The 25,200-nt window shown below is 35.7% G+C and overlaps 1 protein-coding gene across 1 annotated transcript in view; it reads right to left on the bottom strand.

Annotated features, from left to right (window-relative positions):
- The window catches only part of LOC309863283 (uncharacterized protein), an 83,611-nt gene that overhangs the window by 44,061 nt on the left and 14,350 nt on the right, over positions 1 to 25,200 (bottom strand). Inside the window, exons 2-9 of the mRNA XM_082727857.1 lie at positions 21,787 to 21,957; positions 19,327 to 19,484; positions 15,226 to 15,351; positions 14,326 to 14,423; positions 11,954 to 12,080; positions 10,768 to 10,862; positions 7,009 to 7,189; positions 4,296 to 4,407 (exon numbers count right to left, since the gene is read on the bottom strand). Coding sequence (XP_082583983.1) covers positions 4,296 to 4,407; positions 7,009 to 7,189; positions 10,768 to 10,862; positions 11,954 to 12,080; positions 14,326 to 14,423; positions 15,226 to 15,351; positions 19,327 to 19,484; positions 21,787 to 21,806 — 917 coding nt within the window. The 5' untranslated portion in view covers positions 21,807 to 21,957. The remainder of the gene's footprint in view (positions 1 to 4,295; positions 4,408 to 7,008; positions 7,190 to 10,767; positions 10,863 to 11,953; positions 12,081 to 14,325; positions 14,424 to 15,225; positions 15,352 to 19,326; positions 19,485 to 21,786; positions 21,958 to 25,200) is intronic.

The raw sequence follows: 25,200 nt of genomic DNA, 5'->3' as shown, positions 1-25,200 counted from the left end.
GTGAGAATGGTAGATAATTAACATGTGTTTATGTATAATTATAGACACAAATTATATACATGTTTCATATATTTTATATGTAAATATTATGCCAAGAGTATATATAAAATATCAATTTTTTAAGTTAAAAAATAAATCTGGCTGTGACAATATTGGTTAAAATTTTTCAGGGATTCCTCCATACATTTTGGTTAAAGTTATAAACTCTTATATTTTCACAAGGACTTTCTTAAAGTCCTTGCTTGAGATTAAAAAAAAAAAAATTAATGTTTGGGGCACCTGGGTGGCTCAGTGGATTAAAGCCTCTGCCTTCCACTGAAGTCATGATCTCAGGGTCCTGGGATGGAGCCCTGTATCAGGCTCTCTGCTCATCAGGGAGCCTGCTTCTTCCTCCCTCTCTCTGCCTGCCTGTCTGCCTACTTGTGATCTCTGTCAAATAAATAAATGAAATCTTAAAAAAAATTAATGTTTTCCCACTTTCTTTGGCATAGTATTTATGTTTCTTTTCCCACTTTGAAAAATAAAAATACTAATGGACAGGATTCATTAGTCTAGTTGATTTAGGTTTAAAATGTTTAAGGAATCATATGTAATTTTCTTGCTAAAAAGATTTAGAGAGAAATACTAATTTTTCATATTAAAAATGTTTATCTCCCTAAAGAATTGGAAGCAACGGAAGGTTAAGTTTCTTTCCCTCTTTGGATGCAGTAGACTTGCAGTAGAGAGACCACACGTATAAAATAGAATTCTCTCTCTCATTCTCTCTCTCTCTCATTCCTCTTTTTCTCCTCCTTCTCTCCCTGTCTTACTAATCTTTAAAAGTATTTTAATGACTTCTTCCTTTGTTTTCATTAACATTTAATATGAAGGTTCTGGTCCATATATATTATTGTTTTGATTCTAATAATTCTCTCCACATCTTCCTGGTCCCTATCTTTTGGCATATTGACCAGTGATAGTTAATTGTTTAGAAAGTTCTAATTTATAAAATTCTAAAGAAAAATGCCCCCTCTTTCTCCCTAGAGACAAAAACAATGTTGGCAGGCAATGTATACTCTGTCTCTCACAGCTGAAAGAAATATCAGACCAGAATTTCTGAGATATTTCATGTCTGAACAAGATAATTAAACACTTAATATGTAGTCTCATATCTCTCTTTGACCTATTCATTTGTAAGCTCCACAAAGAAAGAAGCCATGTGCTCTGCATTTGTTTTTTTGTTTGTTTCTAACATTGATTAGTGTAGTGATAGAAACATAGATACATATGTTCATTACTTGGTTGATGGAAACCAGTGAAAAGGAAGTATAAGAAAGTGTGGATTAGAGAAACAGTCCCTTTTAATGATCCCTTAAGAATTCTCTTTATTTTTTTTTGAAGAGTTTATTTATTTGACAGACAGAGATCACAAGTAGGCAGAGAATCAGGCAGAGAGAGAGGAAGGGAAGCAGGTTCCCTGCTGAGCAGAGAGCCCCATGAGGGGCTTGATCCCAGAACTCCAGGATCATGACCCAAGCCGAAGGCAGAGACTTTAACCCACTAAGCCACCCAGGCACCTCAAGAATTCTCTTTATTTTTATAGTTTTAATTTTTCTAAATGTTGATGTTCTTTTTTTTTTAAAGATTTTTTTTTTTTTAGTGAGGTTTTTTTAAAGATTTTTTAAAAAATATTTTGTTTATTTATTTGACAGAGAGATCACAAGTAGGCAGAGAGGCGGCAGAAAAACAAGGAAGCAGGGTCCCCGCTGAAAAGAGAACCCAATGCGGGCTCGATCACAGGACCTGGAGACCATGACCTGAGCTGAAGGCAGAGGCTTAACCCTCTGAGCCACGTAGGTGCCCCTAAATGTTGATGTTCTGAATAGAATATGCATGAATTCGAATCATACATATTTTTATTCATATTCTTCTTCCCTAGGAGAACTCCAATTTCTTCCGTTCTTTCTTCAGGCTTTCTATAAGCAATAAAGCTTCTAAGATATTACCTAGGTTGGTACACACACACACACACACACACACACACACACACACACATATTATTCTAACATTATATAAAATGATAATATGGTATCATAATGTTATAATCAATATAATTAGCATTATATTATAGCATAATCTTAAAATATTATATAGTTTATTATAATATAGTGAATTTATGAAATACTTTTCACACTTTTTAAAATTATGTAATCAGCCAGTATAGGTCTATTTATAATGATGTATCAGTAGGTTATTAGATTGCTAAATTAATATCATAAGAAAAGTGATTATACATCATTCACTGCAACATAAAAGCAACAACCTACAATTTTAATCTTAAATATATGCTCTTTTTTATTTTATTTTGAAAAGTTGTCACATAGCTCTGTCTAGAGTAGTATCACAGCAACTGTCTTGTTTTAGGTGAATATAAGGTTCTCAAGGTGTAAGTATCATATTTCCTGATAGAGCTTATGAATATTCCAAGTTCAATCATTCAACTACTAATCTCAGTAAATTGAGATCTCCTCTCTTCAAATTAGAGGTATTGATGGTTATTATAAAAGTAGAATAGTTGAAGGTTGTAAAAGACCCGGTTGATAAAATCATAAGAGATTATAATAGTTATGAATAAAAAGGTGTCCCAGTCATAATTATTAAGAATATCTATAAGGTAAAGAAAAGTGAAGACACTTCAAGATCTAAGGTAAGTCAAAATAGGAAATAAATATGGATAAAAAGAAGTTTGAAAACTCGGTTTGTAGCATTTAATACAGATTCTTTTATTATTAAATCTCTACTGTGTGTATATATCATAGTCAAGAAAAAAATCCAAGAATATTTATTATTTATTCTAACTTAAGGTTTTTGAAACAAAATAGTTTCTCTTATTGTCTCAAAATTCATGAAACTTGAGAGCATCTGTTATTTTCTCCACCAGAGAAGATTTTCAGTAATGGTTATACATTTAACCACATCTGGATTAGCTGGAAGTCATGAGGTGTGATTAACATGCCATGGCAAGGATTTGAGAACGTGAAAGAGGGAACCCAGAGGATAAGTTAGTGAGGAAAGTGGAGAGAAGAGTGAATGTTAAAAAGCAATCCGAAAGCCAAGTGTCCTTTCTTTATGCTTTTACTCAATATTTGACATGTGTGGTTAGGTGCACTAAAACTGGGAAAAATTAGAATACTCTTGAAGAATTGAATGAAGATCACTTGAAGTAAAGCCATGTGTCTAGCATAGCACAGCGTTTGGTCCATAGTAACCTCTCCATAAATGTCAGCTCTTGGTTTTGTGGCTAATTTTTCAGTTCTTCTTACAATTATTTCTCTGTATATTCTTTTTATTACTAACCTGGTTTAAAGTTCTTTGAATTCAGGATCCATGTTTTGTACTTTGTTATCTCCAAGGCACATGATTCATACACAATTTATCAGTTTTGTTTTGTTTTTTAAGATTTTATTTATTTGACAGACAGAGATCACAAGTAGGCAGAGAGGCAGGCAGAGAGAGAAACAGGGGGGAAGCAGGCTCCCTGCCGAGCAGAGAGCCTGATCCGGGGCTCGATCTCAAGACCCTGAGACCATGACCTGAGCCGAAGGCAGAGGCTTAACCCACTGAGCCACCCAGGCACCCCACAATTTATTAGTTTGATATTATGGTAACTAATGATTTTTTTTCTCTGACAGTAACTGCTGCATTATTATACAAGCAATATTTGGTAACATGTTTGTTGATTATTTTCTTGTTGCTTAAGATCATTAACATATAAACAATATAGGAGACAAAGATTGATTGATAAACTATCCAAAATGTAATCTATAGTAAAACATTCTAGGGCAATACTTTTTAGTGAAATCCTGGCACAAAGATGTCATCAACCTTATATTACACTGGTATCATTCTAAACATATAACAAAGAGAAAGTAAGACTATTTAAGAGAATACTTTGGTTCTAATCCACCCATTTTGAAGAACCACCTAAATATCTTCTTTGCAAGTCCAATGACCCAGAACTTGAATTTAAAAAATAAAGCAGATATACATATATCGATTTTAAACTTCAGTTTATTATTTTGTCTTTCAGAATAGTAAGAACATTGTGGAAGGTGATTAAAATTGTACAGACAGTGTTGGTTTTTCATATGCAGCTTTTGAAATTCTTTGAATATTCTATTACAAAGCACGAATATTAGTAAATACAGAAATATTAACATACAGAATTTTTGTCATTAAATGTTCAAAGAAATTTTTTTTTTTTTTTTTGTAATTTAAGTGCCTGCTAAAGGAGTCGGAGGAAGAACAGAATTTCTTAAATCTCCGAACGAAACCGTAGTGTAGACCTTTTCATTTTCTTTTCATAATCGTCTTCAAATCTTTCATATTGGGCTACAGTGAACTGATTTTTCCAATCACCTGAAATGCCTGAAAAAAAAGATAAAATGGTATATTTGAGACTACTATAAAATTTCCTTCTTAGATCAGTTTTCATTTGAATTGCCACACGTGTATTTTTAATCCTTTAATTTTTTTTGTTTCTGCTCAATAACTCCGTTCCTCACTCCCAAACTCCTGGGCCTTCTTAGTTTTTTAAAAACAAAACAAAACAAAACAAACAAACAAAAAAAACAAAGTACAAACAAATAAGGATTTGTCCAGTATCTTATATAAATAAATAATCCTTTCCATATTTCAAGAAACATCACTGGGAGAAAATCCAGTGTTCCAAAATCTTTATTCTTTGGCCTTAATAGCATTGTTAACAAAAAAATAGAGAATTTTTCAGTCCTTTTAAGACTGTATTTTTCCAAAATCAAGTGGTAATTTATGAAAAAAATTTCTATGATCAAGTAAGATTTAAAAATGACTGGGTTAAATGTAATTAAACATATGTATTATTACAGGATTGTTCAATTTTCTTAAGGATTTTTTAAATTTATTTGACAGAGGGATACATAGCAAGAGAGGGAACACAAGCAGGGGGAGTGGGAGAGGAAGAAGCAGGCTTCCATGCTTCCAGAAGAGGAGGGAACCTTACGTGGGACTTGATCCCAGGACCCTGGGATCATGACCTGAACCAAAGGCAGATGCTTAACAACTGAGCCACTTAGGATTGCTCAATTTTCAAAAGATTAACTGTATCTTAAAACTTTGAAGGAAAGACAAAGAGCATAACATTTGCAAAGAATATCTGATAATTCACAGACCTATATCTCTGGGACAAATAATACATTATATGATAACAAAAATAATTTAAAAAAATAAACAAACAAACAAAAAACAATGCCTTTTCTCACAGGTAATCCAGAAGTCATTTGCAAGCCAAGGTTTAGGAGGGGAAAAAGGGCAGGGAAGAACACATGCCAAAATAGCTTTATTAATCCACCCCAGGATTTCTCAACTTTGGCATTTCATTTATTTATTTATTTATTTATTTATTTATTTATTTATTTATTTCTACTGTTGACATTCGAAGCTAGACCACTGGCTGGGCAGATGTGAGATTGCCCTGTGCATTATAGTGTGTTTAGCAGCATCCTAGGCCTAGTCCCATTAGCTGCTTATAGCACATCCTCAGTCATGACTCGCAAAACTGTCTTTGGATGTTGCCAGACATTCCCTGGGAAGCAAAATCATATCTATCTGAGATCCAGATATTCCTAGAAAGTCTTACCCATGGCCTACTTTCTAACTTTCTTTAAAAAAAAAAATCTCTGGGGTCACGAAGACACATCATAATTCATGAAATTACCCTTAGTAGTCCCTATATAAGCTGTGACCAAAATACTTGTTTCTCCAAAGCTGTCTTCGATTATATTAATAATTATTCACTCTGTACCATAAGATTTTACACCTCTGCCCACTGACATGTGTTGTGTGATTCCTCTTCCCCTCATTAACTTTGGCTTGGATTTTGAATATGTTTGGCTAATGGAATTTGAATATGTGCAATATACACCACATCTAAACAGAAACTCTAAAGACATTGCAAGTTTCCAACATCTCTCCTGCTCTTCTTGTCTACTATGATCTTGGGCATGTCCCACAAATGGGTAGCTTTTTCAGCCTATGTTTCAGAAAGAGAAGACATACGAGACTGAGACCATGAAAGTCAAGTAAAACTGATCAGAATCAGAAAGAATTAGCAAAACTGCAGCAGCTGCTGGTGGCCAGAATTCAACAACATTAATCAAAAAATAAAACTTGTGGTTTTAAGCCACTGAGATTCTTGGAGTTACTGTGTTTTTGTTTTTGTTTTTTAAATATTTCATTTATTTATTTGAGTAGAAGAGAGAATGAGAGAGCATAAGTAGGGAGAGGGTTACAGGGAGAGGGAGAAGCAAGCTCTCCACCATGCAAAAAGCCCACAACTCCTGGGATCAGGACCTGAGTTGAAGGCAGTCTCTAAACTGACTGAGCCACCCAGGTGCTCCTTGGAGTTGTTTGTTTACACAAACAACTAACAGCATCTCTCCTTTCTTTCTCTCTCTTTTACTCTCTCTCTTACACACACACACAATTCAATTCAACACATCTTTATTAAGGAACTATTTTTTTCAAGATCCTAACTATACACTGAGATACAATGATTTACCATATGATTTATCAATGATTTATCATAACAAGAACCTCTAGGAATTGCCACTTTTCATTATTCATTTGATATGCTTAACATCATTTAATCTGGCTACCCATCAAAGTAAACATTTTAAGGAATATGAAGAATATCTAGAGAGTTCAGAAAAATGAACTCTTTGCCAAGAATGCCAAGACTCATGCTTATCAGTGCATAGGCTCTTGACTAAACATTTCTCATCAGAAGATTTGTCATACATGTTGCGCTTACAGAAATTGTAGTTTATTTGCCACAAATTATTTCACCTAAGATTTTTTTGTTCCTATTTTTTTTCTTGCCAGCCTACTCAATCTTTTTCCATTTCTTATAATATTATTCTTTGTTTCCTACCTACACCCTCCATGACTGTAATTAGCAAGCAGTATAGAAACTGGTATACGATTTCTCACCCTTTCTCATGAAGGGAGACACAGAATGATCCATATCAAAATCTGGTACAGTGGTATAATTTGTACTTGGATTCTGCTTCATCACATCAAAAGAGCTATGATAGATGATTTTGTCCACAGTTTCTTCTGAGAGTTCTTTGTCTAGAAACTTTAACAACTTCTGAATTTCATGCTTTGGATTCTAAAAAAATTACAAAGAAAAAGAATTATTTCAGGTAGATTTAGTCATAAAATAGACACTGCATTTAATATGGTTCTATATATGTCAATGTGGTGAAATTATTTTATATTTCTTGTGCCCTTTTCATTTTGCTTTCCGAAGTACATGTCCTATTCTTGGCCAGGCCACCATCCGCTAAAAGGAAGAGTAAATTTTGATTGTTTGTCTGTTTTTCAAATTTTTATTTAAATTCTAGTTAGTTAACATATAATGTAATATTTGTTTCAGTAGAATTTAGCCATGCATCTCTTATATATATATACCCAGTGCTCATCAAAGCAAGTGTCTTCTTTAATACCCATAATTTTGTTTCAAAAAGTACAAAAAAGAAAAACCAGATTAATATTCAATCTTTCACACTCAAAAAAGACTTAACCTTCAGAATAACAAATGGTAATAGTGCAAGCTAATATTATCATAAGGTATAATTTTTAAAATCCTTGATTTCCTCTTTAAAATCATATCTAATATAAAGAACAGGTTATTTACCAATTATTGTTTAACGATTTTATTTCTTTATTTGAGAGAGAGAGATAGAGAGAGAAAGATCATGGATGGGCTGGGGCAGGGAGAGGTACAAAGGGAGCAGGAGAAGCAGGCTCCACGCTGAGCAGGGAGTCAGATGCAGGCCTCAATTCCAGGACCCGGGGATCATGACCTGAGTGGAAGTCAGATGCTTAATTGACTGGGCCACCCAGGGAATCCCCACCTACCAAACACTGAAAGAAGAATTAATACTCATTCCTTTTCTTCTCAAACTCTTTTAAACAGTAGAAGAAGGAGTAACAATTCCAAAAACATTTACAAGACCAGCATTACCAAAAACCAGATAAGAACAATACAAGAAAATTAAAGGCTATCATATCTGATGAACATCAATGTAAAAGTCCTCAACAAAATACTAGCAAACAAAATTTAACAGCACAGTAAAAGGTTTGTATGCCTTGATCAAATGGGATTAATTTTGGTGATACAAAAGGGGTTCAATATCAGCAAGGCAATATAATATACCACATTAACAAAATGAAGGATGAAAATCATATGAGTATTTCAAAATGTGCAGAAAAAGCATTTGACAAAAGTAAAACAGTAAAGGCCATATATGACAAGGCCACCACTAATATACTCAATGATGAATTTGATGATGAAAAGCTGAAAGCTCTTCCTCTAAGATCAGGAACTGTAGTCAGCAATAACTATAGTTAACAATACTGCATTGTATATTTGAAAGTTGCTAAAGAGTAGATCTTCTCATCACAAGAAAATCTCTTCTCATCACAAGAAAAAAATAACTATGTCAGCTAGATTTACTGTGATCCTTTCATAACATATACATATATTGAATCATTACATTGATAACATTATGTTACATGTTAATTATGTCACAAGAGAAGAAAAAAAGTCACCTATTCCCAAAAGTTATAATGGAAAAGAAGATATTCTCTCTACCTCACTCTTTTATAGATTTTTTGATAGTATGAATATAAGAGGAGGAAAGTAGATAAAATCCTATCCATTTCCAGCCAAAGAGTGGTGGAGAAGAGAAAGAGGCAATGATGAAGATGTGAGATATATTTGATGTATTTCTTATGATTTCCCTCCTCAATGCTTCAGACTCAAGGATAGCATGTAAGAACAGGGTTAAGAGTAGCACTCAGGCCAAATATCTTCTTGGTGGTCAAACAAAGGTGAGACTGAGAGCCATAATCTTAGTGACCTGGTGTGGTCAGGCAGAAAGGCAATCCATTTAGCTTTATTGAGGTGCCCATCTCAATTCATGGAAATAGAACCAGAGTTTCTATAGTGGCTCTAAAATAATCTATTTCTTGTAGAAACAGAAATGAACTTGGTGGAAATCAGACACACATCTTAATTATTCAAGGGGAAGAACCACAGAGAAGTCCCAGTTGTATCAGGTCTATCCTGTGAAAGTTAAATGGAACAGTGATGGGAAAAAGGGTCACTGCTCAAGCTTGGAATGGGAATATTTGGGGTGGATTTGATGGCACTGCTACTCTGGAACCCTTCAGTAATTTTGAGCCCTTTCTACCAGCAGATGTAGATTCTCCTCCCATATTTGAGGAGACTAAACTTCTTTTGCTTAAAGACTTTATTATACTTAATGTGGGAAGTTTTCTTTCCAGATAACACCTATTCTCTTCAAGATCCCCAACAACACCTACTTGTTGTTTCTAGACACATAATTAGGGTAACATGTCACCCCTTAATCTAGAGTAACAGGAAAAAAAAAAAATGCTTTAAACAGGATGTAGAAGAAGCTGGGGATTTAACTAATGAATCTCCCAGAGGGGGTCACCTTAGCTGAGTAAGGTGGTTTCCCTAGAGGCTATAGAACAGATTTCTCAAAGAAGAGATGAAGGGTAGTCATAGTTATCTAAAGGAATTTAGGTGTGGACAAGCTTCCTGAAACACATTCAATCTAGGAGATATGGAACACTTCTTAAATGGACTATTTAAATAACCAGATCAGAATAAGTGTTTGATCAAAATGAAGAGCAAATTAATTTTCATGCTAATAACCAGATAGAAGATGAAAAAATAAAAACTAGATGTTTTATAAATTAAATTACATGTTTTCTCCACTGTGCTGGCCCTTTGGGGAAACAATCACAAATAAGATCATTTTAATCCCTACATTCAAGGAACTTACATTATCCTAAAGGAGACCAAGACAATGTAAGAAACACATATATAAAATAATTAGAAGTGGTGGTGGATGTTATGAAAAGAACATTAAGAAAAGGGATTTTAATAGATAATAGAAGGTGAATTATTTGACACTATGGATATGAAAGAACTCTGTGGAGAGTTACATTTAAATTAAGACATGGGGCACCTGGGTGGCTCAGTGGCATAACGCCTCTGCCGTAGGCTCAGGTCATGATTCCACAGTCCTGAGATCGAGCCTCACATCGGGCTCTCTGCTCCACCCACGGAGAGCCTGCTTCCCCCCCCCCCCCGCCTCTGTCTGCCTCTCTGCCTACTTGTGATCTCTGTCAAATAAATAAATAAATAATATCTTAAAAAAAAATAAATTAAGACATGAAGGAAGAGAAAATGTTAATTTGAAAATAGTGAAGAAAAAATTTTTCAGGCAGGCTCACTTCGTAAGAAGAGGAAAAGTGAAACCAGAAACATTTGGAGAGATAGGGACTACATAATGCTGAGCTCTAAATTATCTTAATGATTTTATAGTTCAGGGAGACAGAAATCATTGACATATTTGAAGAAGGCAGCAGGCATACTCTTATTTAGATTTCAAGATCATTTTCTCTGAGTGGACAACAGAGGCAACATGAGGTATTTCAAATAAGTTAAGATAGGTGCCCGAACTAGAGCAGGAAGCAGTAGTGGTAAAAATAAGTAAATTGAGTAAAAGATCAATTTTCAAGGCAGCGTTACCAGGATAGGGGATTAGTAATATTTATAGACCAAGAAGAAAGGAAAATGTGATAAAAAAATAAAAAAAGATGAAACTTAGGTTTCCTTAAAAAATAAAAATTATAATTGCCTTTTACCTCTTTCATGTCTTCATAGAATAGGTAATGGATACGATAATCATTCCTCTTCTCCCACCAGCCCTTCACATGGTCATACCAAGAACCAAACGACACTAGATTGAAAGATATAATGTTTGGAAAATTAGAAAAATTTACATAAATAATTGTTAAATATTATTCCACGTCCTTATTATCAATACAAACAAACTTATTAGTTCAAGGAAGAGAGATGGTAGGCTAATTCCCCCTGTTCTCACTGAATTTGCAATTTCTGCTTGGAAAAGAGTGGCAGGAAAGTTCATAGAAGAAGGAGAAAGGGAGAGAAAATATTAGGAATGGAGAGGTTAGGAAAGGACTGCCAAGGAAGAAAAGTATATTTGGATGTAAGAAGAAGAAATGGGGTTTGATAATGTTAAGAATGAGTAGTTATTCTTGGACAGAGAATAGTCCAAGTAGCAAGGGTAGTAAACGTTTGAAAGAAATCATTGAGCTGCTCTTGCCTTGATAGAAGAATGTTTATATGAGAACTTTAAGTAGAGCTACTACTATTGGCATAAATATGTCTCCCTGAAGGAGAGAATGCACAGGTAGAGAAAGAGATCCTTGAGGATAAAATCTTTATCCAACAATTTTCAGTTTATATAATAAAAATTAGGGAATGGTAAAGAAAAGAGAGTTGATGAAATATATGTAAAATCAAAACAATTCAATGGATGCACAGCAAGAGAAGAAAAAAAATTGTCACTAAGCACTAATGAAACAATAAGGCAAAGGACTGAAATATCTGTATTACATATTCCCCCAGAAGTTCTTTTTTGTTTTTTAAAGAATTTATTTATTTATTTGACAGAGAGAGAGATCACAAGTAGGCAAAGAGGCAGGCAGAGAGAGAGGAGGAAGCAGGTTCCCCGCTGAGCAGAGAGCCCAATGCGGGACTTGATCCCAGGACCCTGGGATCATGATCTGAGCTGAAGGCAGAGGCTTAACCCACTGAGCCACCCAGGCGTCCCCGACCCCCAGAAGTTCTTAAAGGGAAGAGACAACTATGTATTCTGCTTCCTCTATAGTCTTCTTAAAACATTAGAAGAGTCGTGGGCACATATTAGGTTTATAATAAATACAGATTTATATTTGACCTTTCTATCTCTTTGAAAAAAGACTTTTCTCTAAAGAACTCCTTGATTAAAGTAAGAGTTGAACCCACCCTTCCCAGTCATGAATTTATCCAGGAACTCCTCCCAGGTGCCAGGCTCTGGGTGTAATTTTGCCATCTGGTAGAAATAATAGTAAGACACAGCCACATCCTTAGCATTGCGTGCCACATAGACCATCTGTGGGGAGATATGGGAAAACATGATTTCATTTATATTATTTAATAGTTTGTAAACTTTTCCTTATCTTGCAAGAATGCTTACTTTCTCTTTTCTATTTCCTCTTTAGCCTTTGAAAAGAACTTCTCCAAAAACACAAAAACCAAGTATCATAGGAATAACACTAAATATTAACAAAAATGAGATAATATTGTTCTTAAATTTACAATATTTTTCTGTATCACTTATTAAAACATACACAAAGGAAAATAAAAGTTACAAAACTTAAAAAGATAAGCTTTTTAAGAAATTTTTTTTTTTTTTACCATTAGTTTTTTTGAGAGAGAGCACACTTGTTTGAGTTGGGGGGAAGTTCTGAGAGAGGGAGACAATTTATAGCAGGCTTCACGCTCAGTGCTGAGCCCAATGGGGGACTCCATCTCACGGTCCTGAGATCATGACCTGAGCTGAAATCAAGGGTTTGACACCTAACTGAGCCACCCAGGCACCCCTAAAGTAAAATTTTTAAAGCTGAAAAAATGTCCTATTTTGAACTGAAAATAAGTTATTATTTGGGTATGTTTAATCAATAATGAATAAACATTCTTCATTCTGTTCACAATCACATGATTATTGCTGTTTATAATGACTTGGTGTGAGATTAAAATTTCATTTATGGATAGAGCCCTAAAATCTTCTTGGAAACAGAAATTTTGAGCCTATTTTCCAAGAGAAATGACATTGTTATGTCGTGGTGGTAATTAGGTTTTCAGGCAAGTCCACTGAAATCCATTGAACTTAACTTCTCCCCTGAAGTACATCTAATAATACTGCGGCCCCAGGCATCCGTGCAGTAAATAAAACCTTAAGGGAAAATGTATTCAGGAAGAAATCTCCTTTCATCTAATTAGAAACAGCTTTCTTCTTTTCTTCTTTCAGTTGATGGGAAAAGGAAACTGGAAATTTTATATCCCTGAATTCCTGACAGTAGTTCTCATATTCTGGGATAAAAGAGGAGTGGGTAGAAAGATTGAGTGTAGAGTTCCAAGATTTGAGACTGCTGCTGATGTAATTTTTTGAGATAAACATTTCTAATAACTTCCTATTTTGATACCAAGAGACTATGTTAATGAGCCAACTGTCTTCTTCTGTGATCATCACCTCTAAGTTCTTTAGGGAGGACTGTTTCTACTTGCCTCAGTAAAGATAGAATGTGCGTTGGAAGTACTCTTTTAATTACCAAATAGAAACCATCCAACTGTCATTAATAGTACGGTGGGTAAGTTGGTTGGAAATATTCACAAAGACAATGGAATTCCTTATATCAGTGGTTCTCAAACATTAGCATGATTCAAATTCATCTGGAGGTTTTATTAGAACTCAGATTTCTGGACCTCATCCCCATAATCTTTGATTGAATAGGTCTGAATTGGGCCTGGCATTTGCTCGTCTCACATGCTACTTTTGCTCAGGGTACCACATTTTGTGACCGAGCAGGTTACATTAAAGAAAACAAAACAAAAACAAGTTGACAGCATGATAAGAATTGATCTCATAAATATTCTGTTAAATGAAATAAGTTCAATATTCAAGATTATATACTCTCCTTTTACAGACAAACTAATTTATAATAAAAACATTCAGTAGAGTGGTTATCTTTGAAGATAGGGATTGCTGCCCAGAGTGTGAAGAAACAGAGCTTTTGGGGTGCTGGAAATGTTCAATTTCTTGATCTGGGTACAGGTTTCATGGGAATTCTCACTTTGTAAAAATTCATCAAGCTGTATGCTTAAGATTTACATACTTTTCTCCATATATGTTATAGTTGAATAATAAATGGCTATTTTAAAATGAAGCCAAAAAGGAACCCATTATATATATAAATAATATAAAATATATAATTATAAACCCATATTTGTAAATTATAATCATATTGAATTCTTGAAGAAGCAGTTCTAGCATTATTTAAATATTTAGATGTTAAATATTTGAAAGTAGATACCGAGTAAAGGGAGTTAAACAGAAAGACAGGCATTTTAGAGAACAGAAAACCTGAGTGACTCTTAGTGTTGGGCACTAAGTCTGTATCTATATAGCTATAGCACTTGTGTCCACTGGTGTTATTTCAACTCTTGTATGTAGTGACCACACTATTATTTTTGCAATGATTTACCCAGGGGTTATAATATCCCACTATAATATCTGCATGATGAGTAAAAGAAATTTCAACACAAATAAGGATTTTTTTTTCTTTAAATGTTGCTACCTTGCAGTTATTTTTCCAAAATGAAGAAGGGAGAAGTTGAACAGGCAGGTGTGTTTTCACTAATCGAGGAGGCTTCATGTTTTTCAAGTCCTCCACACCTATAAGCACAGAAGTTAAGCTACATTATAAATGTGGAATCATAAAGGTCAATTGCAATAAACTCTAAGACTTTGTAAACATTAACTCCACCATATGACTTGAAATAACTTTTTGGTTTCAGATACATATCAAATCTACCATGGGATCAAAAATGATAAATTCTTGTTAGTTATGCCATTTTATTTCCTATGTAGAATAGACAATGACAGTCCGTAATATCTTCAGGTACAATACCTTGCTGAGGCAGAAACAACAATAGGAAAATGTCAAGACATCCAAAATTTTCCTTCATTAATCTTTCTTTTCTCATTTACTATATGGGGAAGCTGAACTGAAGATTTCAAAACCCCTCTCCAGCTTTCTTATATGCAAGTTATAAGATTGAATTAAGCCATAAAGCTCATAACTAATTTTTTAAAATTTTAATAATACAAGATCATCCATAATTCTGTTTCTTGAGCCTGTGAACGCCAGCTAACAAGCAGTAGACATGATTTTATATTGGATCAGACAATTTTCTGTATATAACGAGTGTACATTTAAATGTTGAGGAGCTCGGTCTGTGCAATTAAGAAAACATATATAGTTGTCAAAATCTCCTCTCATGCAGATATTATCTTTGGGTGCAAGAGGAGTATAATATGGTTCTAAGTACAACCGAATTCTTGCTCTTCTGTTAGAAACACTCAGGATTTAACTGTCCAAGATCTGTCTATAGCAGTCCATCATGATTCCTCCAAACACCATGAAATGATAGGGGGATTTATTCCTATGGTAAAAAGGAAAATTCAGGGAAAATACCATTCTCGATTCCAGGAACAATCAATTCCATGAACGGCACTCGTTTGTATATTGCGTCCCTCTTACATTTCTCCACATCCCCATTGTTATAGATCAAATCCAATATTTCACTGACCCAGGTTGTTCCTATGGGGGGGAAAAAAAAAAAGAAAAATGGAACAACTATAAACTTCTCCGTCAAAAAGGATATAAGTATGTGCTTTGGTGAGTGCTGTGAAGTGTGTAAACCTGGTGATTCACAGACCTGTACCCCTGGGGATAAAAATATATGTTTATAAAAAATAAAAAATTTAAAAAAATAAAAAGGATATAAGAAGGTCAATATAGGTAGAGAAGTTGTACAATATCAAAAACAAAAAGGTGCTCTTCCTTTCCATCCCCCTTTTCTCTTACCACTTTTCTGAAGAAAAGATCCTTATCTATCTTGAACATGTGTATTTGTGAGAGAGCGACAGGAAGCCTGATTAAAATAATCATAAAGTAAGTCTTAAAAGGGAAGTAAGATGTGGGTGATCTAAGAGACAGTCTGGAAGTCATGTAGCATACCCTTCTGAGTGGAAGGCAGAGGGAAGCAGCCAATTTCAAGTAGTCTGACTAGAAACTTGTACAGTTTTTATTAATATCAAAAATATGATCAGACTTCGGGGGCTGAAGAGTATCTGAGGAAAAACATTCGGTGGAGGTGTGAAGAAAGATACAAAAAGAACTTTGCCTCTGTGGTGACCAGGTGCTACTCACAAACAAAAGACCCATTGATCCTAAGTGAGCGGAGTGGATGGAGTCACTCTGGTTTTTCTGAGATTGTGTCTCATTAACCTTGAGAAATGGATCCAAAGTATGGTTGATCACCTACCGACAACGGTTCAACTTAGGATTTTTTGACTTTACGGTGGTGTGAAACTCATAGGCGGTTGTACTTAGAAACTGAACTTTGAATTTTAAATTTTGATCTTCTCCTGGGCTAGTGATAAGCAATATGAAGCTTTCTCTCAGGACGCTGGGCAAAGGCAGCTAGGTGCAGCTCCCAGTCAACAAGATAAACAACTGATTCTGGTCTTATAACAACTTATAACCGGTCTATACCCACACAACCATTCTGTTTTTCACTTACAGTACAGTATTCAATAGATTACATGAGCTATTCAGCACTTTATTATAAAACAAGCTTTGCATTAGTTTTGCCCAATTACAGGCTAGTATAATTGTGCTGAACACATTTAAGGTAGGCTAGGCTAATCTATGATGGTTCGGTATCAAATACATTTTAAAATTATGATGAATTTATAGGGCGGGAACATCATCATAAGTCTGTATTTAAGGATATGGCCTCTTTAATTATCTACAGTATTCAATATCAGGTTATTCAGGATAGGCTGACAAAGCAATTTTAAGATTGGAGAAAAATATCTTCTTAACTGTTCCCATTCTCTTCCCCTTTATCAAACATGTAAGGAATGATAGTCCGTAAAGTGAATAACCATGGGCGAAAACTCAAAATTAACTTAGTTAATTAATCTACGTACTGCGTAGATTTTTGGCCAATGACCTCACAAAGATGTACCTTTGATTAGTTCCACAGATTAGAGTACTTTAGGCCTCCTTTTTAGTCCTTTCTTGTGGATAATTTTTCCTTCTTTTCATCCCTAAATCATGAATGTGGGACTATCTCGCTCATCCCTCTAACAGAGACAATTCCAGTACTAAGAAAAAGGTGAGTGAAATTAATACTATCCTTGAAGAGTTTGTTGCCTCATCTTGCTTAGTCTTAAGCAATGATGCCTTGGGAAAAGAGACCTAAATTCTAGGGCACCTTGGTGGCTCAGTCATTAAGCATCTGCCTTTGGCTCAGGTCATGATCTCAGGGTCCTGGGATCCAGCCCCACATCGGGCTCCCTGCTCTGCAGGAGGCCTGCTTCTCCCTCTCCACTCCCCCTGCTTATGTCCCCTCTCCTGCTGTGTCTCGGTCAAATAAATAAATAAAATCTTTAAAAAAAAGAAGAAGAAGAAGAAGAAGAGTGGGGCACCTGGGTGGCTCAGTCATTAAGCGTCTGCCTTTAGCTCAGCTCATGATCCCAGGATCCTGGGATCCAGCCCTGCATCGGGCTCCCTGCTCTGCAGGAAGCCTGCTTCTGCCTCTCCACTACCCCTGCTTGCTGTTCCCTCTCTCACTCTCTCTCCCTCTGTCTCTCTCTGTCAAATAAATAAATAAAAAATCTTAAAAAAAAGAGAGAGAGAGAAAGACCTAAATTCCAAAGTACAACAGAACACATTTCATTTCCTGTCAGTAAATTATGGTCACTGAAATATGATGGAAAGAAATGCCGCTTATCTATGCTTCAGATTAGCAATGTTTATTTTCCATAATTTTGGGGGGCGGGGGGACACGTGATTTACCTCATACATGGAGTAAATTAGCTTTAGTCCTTTATAACAAAATTAACAGGGAACTGATATATTAATAACTTTAAAACACGTTCTCAACAGTTTGTAAAGGGAAAAAAATCAAAGGCAAAAATGACCAAGAGTACATAATTACTTTATGTGTAGCCATCTAGCCATCAGCTTTTTTAGAAGAAATCCAGATTCAAAGAGCACTTTCGTATATAAACTGTTTGTATGATTATATTATACCTTCCAAAGATGATCTTAATGGGTTTCTGCCTGTGAATATGTTTTTTAAAATAGTGAAAACAAAAGAGCATGTACATTTTCAGTAACTGCCCAACCTTTTCTAAATTTGTATCTCAACAAGGAGATGCAGAGCAGTTTTGGTTCCAAACAATTTGGGATTGGTGGATGGCTTAGAGAACAATGTGTATAGTAAGAAAAGAAAGAAAAAATAAGCGTTTACAAAAACAAGCTTGCAGGATGCCTGGGTGACTCAGTTGGTTAAGCCTCTGCCTTCGGCTCAGGTCATGATCCTGGGGTCCTGGGATCAGGTCCCATATCAGGCTCCTTGCTGGGCAGGGAGCCTGCTTCTCCCTCTGCCTCTGCTGCCACTCTGCCTGCCTGTGCCTGTGCTCGCTCTCTCTCTTTCTCTCTCTCTGAAAAATAAATAAATAAAATCTAAAAAAAAAAAAAAAAAAGAGCTTGTTTTCTATTTCTTCAAAGGTCTGTATTATACATTTGTTTCTTTCCTGAGAAGATCTCTTTGTTTTCATAACAGTGTTGTTATCCTGATATTAGAATCTCCAAAAATTCAGGTGTTTCCTCCCAGGCTTTGTTACATATCCCTAGGAAGGAATTTTAATATTTAATATAATATTTATCATAGGAAAAGATTAGTAATCAATGTACTTATTAAAAACTTCCTGTCCTTAAGTCCTTTAAGAAATGAAGCAGAAATATAAAAGAAAGTTGACTTTAGGGAATTTAACAACTGGAACAGTTGATTGGCTACAGGCTTGAGTTAATTAAGTGGATAAAAGGCAGGAGAAAACCCATTCTCTGATATCTCGCTGTACATCTATCACTGAGTAAATGGAAGACTCTGTCATAAAAAGATCTGGAGAAATAAAAATTATTGATTCTTACTGAGGCATCTTAAATTCTCCTTTCTGAGATCACATACCGAAGTCAGTAGCTGTTTAACAGTATAACAAAATATTTCTAAATGCATTTATAAAGTCTTTAAAATAATAAAATATTAATATTTACCCAGTACATTTAAAATACAATGAACAAAATATGTAAACATTAAAATGCATAGAAGGAATATAGATATGTAAAGATCCTAAAGAATCTAAATAATTTTAGATATGCAGTTTTATTTTATTTATTTTTTTTTTTTGCTGCATGATCTTATTACTATAAATATACAGTAAAAACGAACCAAAACTAGCCAAACAGAGTATATGCAGTTTTAATCATTTTTATTTGAATTTACAAAGGAAAATAAGACAACAACATTAAATTTTCCCTCAGGTTAGCCCCCATTCAAATGAAGGCGTTTTAGAAAAGAAAGTGAGTTTATCTGATTTGCAACAAAACTGTCCCAGCAACTGCTACTGCGTACCCTTGACCAATGATCAGAAGATCAGTGGGCTTATACACATGGATCTATAAGCAATTAATGCGTGCAAATACATTAAAAGATCTTACCAGATTTAGGGTAGGTGGCGATCAGCAGGTCATCCGGTCGACTCTCAAAGGTCTCCACCTGGGACCACTCCTCGGCAATGCTCCAGAAGAGTGGGACACCCTGAACATCCACTAACTCCCTCCTGTAGATATCCAGCTTCTTGTCCATTTTCCAGAAACTAGATTTTAAACAAAGGGAAGCATGTTAAGGAGTCTTTGTTTTAATAATATTAATAATAGGGCTCCTGGGTGGCTTAGTTGGTTAAGCATCTGCCTTCAGCTCCGGTCATGATCCCGGCGTCCTGGGATTGAGCCCCAAGTCAGGCTTTCTCCTCAGGAGTCCACCTGCTTCCCCCTCTCCCTCTGCCCCTCTCCCCTGCCCCTGCTCCCTCTCTCCTCTTTCTCTCTCTCTCTCTCGTAAATAAATAAAATATTAAAAAATAAAAATAAATTGATATTTTATTAAATAAATTAGTATTTGATTACTATAGATCCAACAGCACCAGATCACCTTCCTGTACATTACGAATCAGTGGGAAAAGAATGAGCACACAAACTAATAAGGTCTTGCAGGACTTATTTTTTATACGCTGTTTATATGTTAAATATCAACGCCTTCCACTGGTACTTTGAATTGTACACAACATTGCTTTGGGCACAGAGCGCTGGGATAGATACTAAAAGTATTGGATTTTGGAGTAAAGGGATTATAAGAACCACAGAACTGCCCATTCATTGCCGGGAAATTTAAATAAGCCTTATAACTGCAGTGGGTCTTTTTAACTGAAAACTGAAGAGTAGCCTAACGTAGTACTTCCTTCCTTTAAATTTCTAGGTGGGACTGGTCAATTATTTCATCTAAATTATATACAACAGTCCACAAGAAGGAGAGTATGGATAGAGGGAGGGTGGGAAAGAGGAACTAAATGACCAAAAAGGCTGGGTAAAAGAAACAAACTGGAGGTAGGTGTAGCATCGGAGATAGACTGCTCTGATGAACTTTTTAACATTGGTGACGTGTCATTTTCTATTCTGAGCATGACTCTAATAAAGGTACTTTTATGTCTCTTTTGCTATCATATGTAGGATGTAGAAGAACTTGAGCTAGATATCCTAAGTCCTACTTCAAAACATGTTGTTGTTTTCCCAATTTTGCAGGAGCTGGAGTGTTTATTTTTCTTTCTCTGAAGTTCTAGAAAAACAGAGATTATCTAACAAGCTCAAGTTTATAAGGCTTCATGAGGTCCTATGGCACTTGCTGAACTTCTCTTGAACATTTTCAGATACGCAATTTCTTACCATTTTTTTTTAAAGATTTTATTTATTTATTTGACAGAGAGAGATCACAAGTAGGCAGAGAGGCAGGCAGAGAGAAAGAGGAGGAAGCAGGCTCCTGCCAAGCAGAGAGCCTGATGCGGGACTCGAACCCAGGACCCTGAGATCATGACCTGAGCTGAAGGCAGCGGCTTAACCCACTGAGCCACCCAGGTGCCCCATCTTACCATTTTTTTTTCATGACCTCCCAACTCCACCTCTACCCTGCCCCATGCAAATAATTTTTATTTTAAAAGGTTATAAAATAGTTGCAGGATACCAAATCAATATACTAAATCTTTTGTGTTTCTATATGCTAAAAAACTATCAGAAAAATAAAGAAGACAATCCATTTACAAATCCATATGCATCAAAAATAATAAAATACCTCAGAATAAATTTAACCAAAGAGCTGAAAGAATGTACACTGAAAACTCTAAGACATTAGTGCAATAAATTGAAGAAGGCACAAATAAATGGAAAGATCTTCCATATTCACAGATTATAAAAATTAATATTGTTAAAAATTAATATAAAAATTAATATTGTCAAAATTTAATATTAAAAATTAATATTGTTATATACAAATTAATATTGTTCATACTACCCAGAATAATCCCAGTTATGTTCTCCATTATGTCAAAGTGTAACATAGTGTATCACTGGGGCGCCTGGGTGGCTCAGTTGGTTAACCAGCTGCCTTCGGCTCAGGTTATGATCTCAGGGTCCTGGGATGGAGCCGCCACCGGGTGCTCTGCTCAGCAGGGAGCCTGCTTCTCTCTCTCTCTCTGCCTGCCTCTCTGCCTACTCGTGATCTCTGTCAAATAAATAAATAAAATCTTAAAAAAAAAAAGTGTATCATAGAACAAAAGACAAAATATACAAGTCCATGCTTGGCTAGCTAGCAGGTTTCTGTTTGTTTTCTAGAACAAGGTGTTGTTGCTCTTGATTTTGTTACTTGTTTTATTTTGTTTTTCAATACAATTGTACATACTAACATAACAGATAATGTCATGAAGGCAAACTTGAATTATTAATTCAAAAATATTTATTGAATTTCTGGCAGACTCTTTTCACAAGGGAATCTAATGAATATAAAAACTTGTGGCTATGTTCATGGTGCTTAGAAGTAAAGAGGAAAGAGAGATACCAACCAAACAATCATACCAATAAACTGAAATTTTCATTGGTGATAAGGTCTATGAAGCAGAAATATATCCATAAATAGAGGGAACTTGACAGAATCAAGCGGCTTAGAAATATTTCCCCTGGGAAATAAGTGTGTTAATTTGGAGAGGAGACAAACTTTCCAGCCAGGAAAAAGCACGTGCATAGACCCTAAAATGGGAGAGAGAAATAAGGCATATGAGCATAGAGTGCTGATGAGGAGTTTCTAAATACTTTGCCAAGTTATGTGGTAAGACACTAGAGACTTCAGGACTTTTTCTGTGTAATTAAGTGTGTCTGAAATATATTGGGGTCTCAGGCATTCTCTACCCAAACAACGAAGTCCACTGACCCACCGTGACGCACAGTTCCAACAAGAGTTCTGTCCTGATATGAACAAGTAGTGACACTCTGGAGTTCTGGATGTTCACGAGCATCACTGGGGAGCAGCATATATTTAAATATTTCTATTTTGCTTTTACCAAAAGTCTTGGGATTTATAAATGCAATACAATAGGTAATAAATATTAAGTTGTTTCTCGGGTTTGCTCTACCTCTAAAGTAAATTTATGGCAGCATTGGGTTAAGATTTAACGGTATTGCTACTACCATATTTCCTATTAATACTTGCTAATTTTCATGGATATGTGTGAAAAGAAAGCCTAAAAAATAAAAGAAACAAAGTTTTAAAAGCTCTTGGTTAGATATTATCTCCCTTTTCTTCCCCTCGATTCCTAAATAACAAATTCTGATTTTTTTTTTAATATTTTATTTATTTATTTGACAGACAGAGATCACAAGTAGGCAGAGAGGCAGGCAGAGAGAGAGGAGGAAGCAGGCTCCCTGCTGAGCAGAGAGCCCGACGCGGGACTCGATCCCAGGACCCTGAGATCATGACCTGAGCCGAAGGCAGCGGCTTAACCCACTGAGCCACCCAGGCGCCCTGATTTTTTTTTTTTTTAATAATATTTGCTGGGAAGTACTAAGTACCAAATGTTGTTTGCAGGCAAGGACTGGAGTAGAGGAAATGCCATGCATTTACAACACCTTTTTTTTTTTTTTTTTTTTTTTTTTTTTTCCCTAAGTACAGAAAGTATATTTTTCAGTCTCCCTTAGAGCTGGATTGGGAGCATGTGACTAAGTTCTGGTCCCTGAGCTGTGGGTGATGTAAATCCTTTCCTTGCCCTCCAGTCCTCTCTTCCATGGTCACAGAGCCCTTCTAGTCTGTGTGTTCAGATGCCCAGACTCAAGACTGAGGTGATCTTCCCACCCTGCCTCAGATTGCGACAGTAAAAATAAATTCTTCATTATGTTAAGCCCTTGGTATTTTGGTGTTTTCCTTTTTTTTTTTTCAACTGTAGTATACAGTCCATACTGTATTATCCAACATCCTGTGGAAGCTACAGGAAAATTTACAGATGAAATATCTACTTTTATGGAGCTTACAGTCCATGTGCAGTTAGATAAATGAGGAATAGACAATATATGGGGATAAGTACAATGAAGAAAAATAGAACATGGTGAAGTGATAAAAAATGAAGAGTTAAGTAGTAAGAGAAGAATAATAACTAGAATACATACAGAAAGGACAGATAAGTGAGTGTCCACACCTTTAATGTGATAGGCCTCAAATGTAGCTTCAGCCTTCTCATCTACTCTGTAAACACACTCCACATGCTGATCTACACATATATATCACCAGCCTGACAAAGACTTACATATTGAACATTTCCATGAGTGTCGCAACTGTTCCACAAATTTAAAACATTTAAATCCAAGGTCATTTCTTTCCTCCCAAATATGTTTTTCTTACTATGTTATCTAGGCCCTACCTTAACTGTAAATCTCTTTAGAAACTCACCAGTAACAACAGAAGGGAGCTCCTCTCTACTTGCCAGATGGGAGGCTACCCAAATTATGAATCATTTAATAAATTAGATCTTAAGACTTGCTCAGTTGAATTTTGTTAGCAGATTTGAGATCCAAAGTAAATGATATTCAGGGACAAGAAGAAACATGGGTGTGGCACTCTCAAGCCCTTTTGAGTCCATTGTTTTTATTGCCCTTTTAGGAAGGCTATTGGTAAGTCCCCTTGGTTTCAGCTCTGTTGCATTCAAGCTACTTATCTAATTGGCTTTTCAGTCCAGGTTAGCGAATCAGTCTAGACTCACAAGAGGCTCTAATGGAGTACCTCCCTAGCCCTTGTTTCAGTCCACAATTCCGTGTTGGAATCTCTTCCCCATTTCCTGTCCAAAGTCTCCCTGAATGGAGTCTGCTGATTTAGTCCACATTGGGAATTGCTGGTGGCCTGCATAGGGACTTCTCTTGGCCAGTCCATAGTGACATGTTTTGCTTACTGCAGGTGTGTTAAGGTGCACATGTTAGTTTGTCTTAATTTATATAAATTAAGGCTATTGCTAAAGGAATCTTGGAGGCCAAAATCTGCAAAAATTAGTAGGCAAAGGTTGAAGTAGAAGTCAGCAAAATGTAAAAATTATTTTATTTTCTCATTTTTAAATTTTTTTTTTTAAGATTTATTTATTTATTTATTTGACGGATAGAGGACACAAGTAGGCAGAGAGGCAGGCAGAGAGAAGGGGAAGCAGGCTTCCGGCTGAGCAGAGAGCCCAATGTGGGGCTCCATCCCAGGACTCTGGGATCAGGACCTGAGCTGAAGGTAGAGGCTTTAACCCACTGACCCACCCAGGCTCTCCTCATTTTTAAAAATTTAAATAAAATGAACTAATTAACATATAGTGTATTATTAGTTTCAGAGGTGGAGTTCAGTGATTCATCAGTCTTTTATAATACCCAGTGCTCTTTACATCATGTGCCCTCCTTAATGCCCATCACCCAGTTACCCCATTCCCCATTCCCCTGGCCTTCCAGCAATTCTCAGTTTATTTCCCATGATGAAGAGTCTCTTATGGTTTATCTCCCTCTCTAACTTCATCTTAGAAATTATTCTTCCCTCCCTTCCCCTATGATCCTCTGTTTTGTTTCTTAAATTCCACATAGGAGTAAGACCATATCATTGTCTTTCTCTGATTGACTTATTTTGCTTAGCATAATATCCTCTAGTTCTATCCACGTTGATGTAAGTATTCATCCTTTGTAATGGCTGAATAATATTATATTGCATATACATACCACATATTCTTTATCCATTCATCTATCAACACATATCTTGGCTCTTTACACAGTTTGGCTATTGTGAGCATTACTGCTATAAACATTGAGTTGCAGGTACCTCTTCAGAACACTACATTTGTATTTTCGGGGTAAATACCCAGTAGTGCAGTTGTTGGATGGTGGAGTACCTCTGTTTTCAACTTTCTGAGGAATCTCCATACTGTTTTCCAGAATGACTGCACCAGCTTGCATTTCCACTAAGTGTAAGAGGGTTCTCCTTTT

This window comes from Mustela nivalis (genome assembly GCF_964662115.1).
Source record: "Mustela nivalis genome assembly, chromosome: 4".
NCBI lineage: Eukaryota > Metazoa > Chordata > Mammalia > Carnivora > Mustelidae > Mustela > Mustela nivalis.
This window is presented reverse-complemented; position numbering and strand designations above follow the sequence as displayed.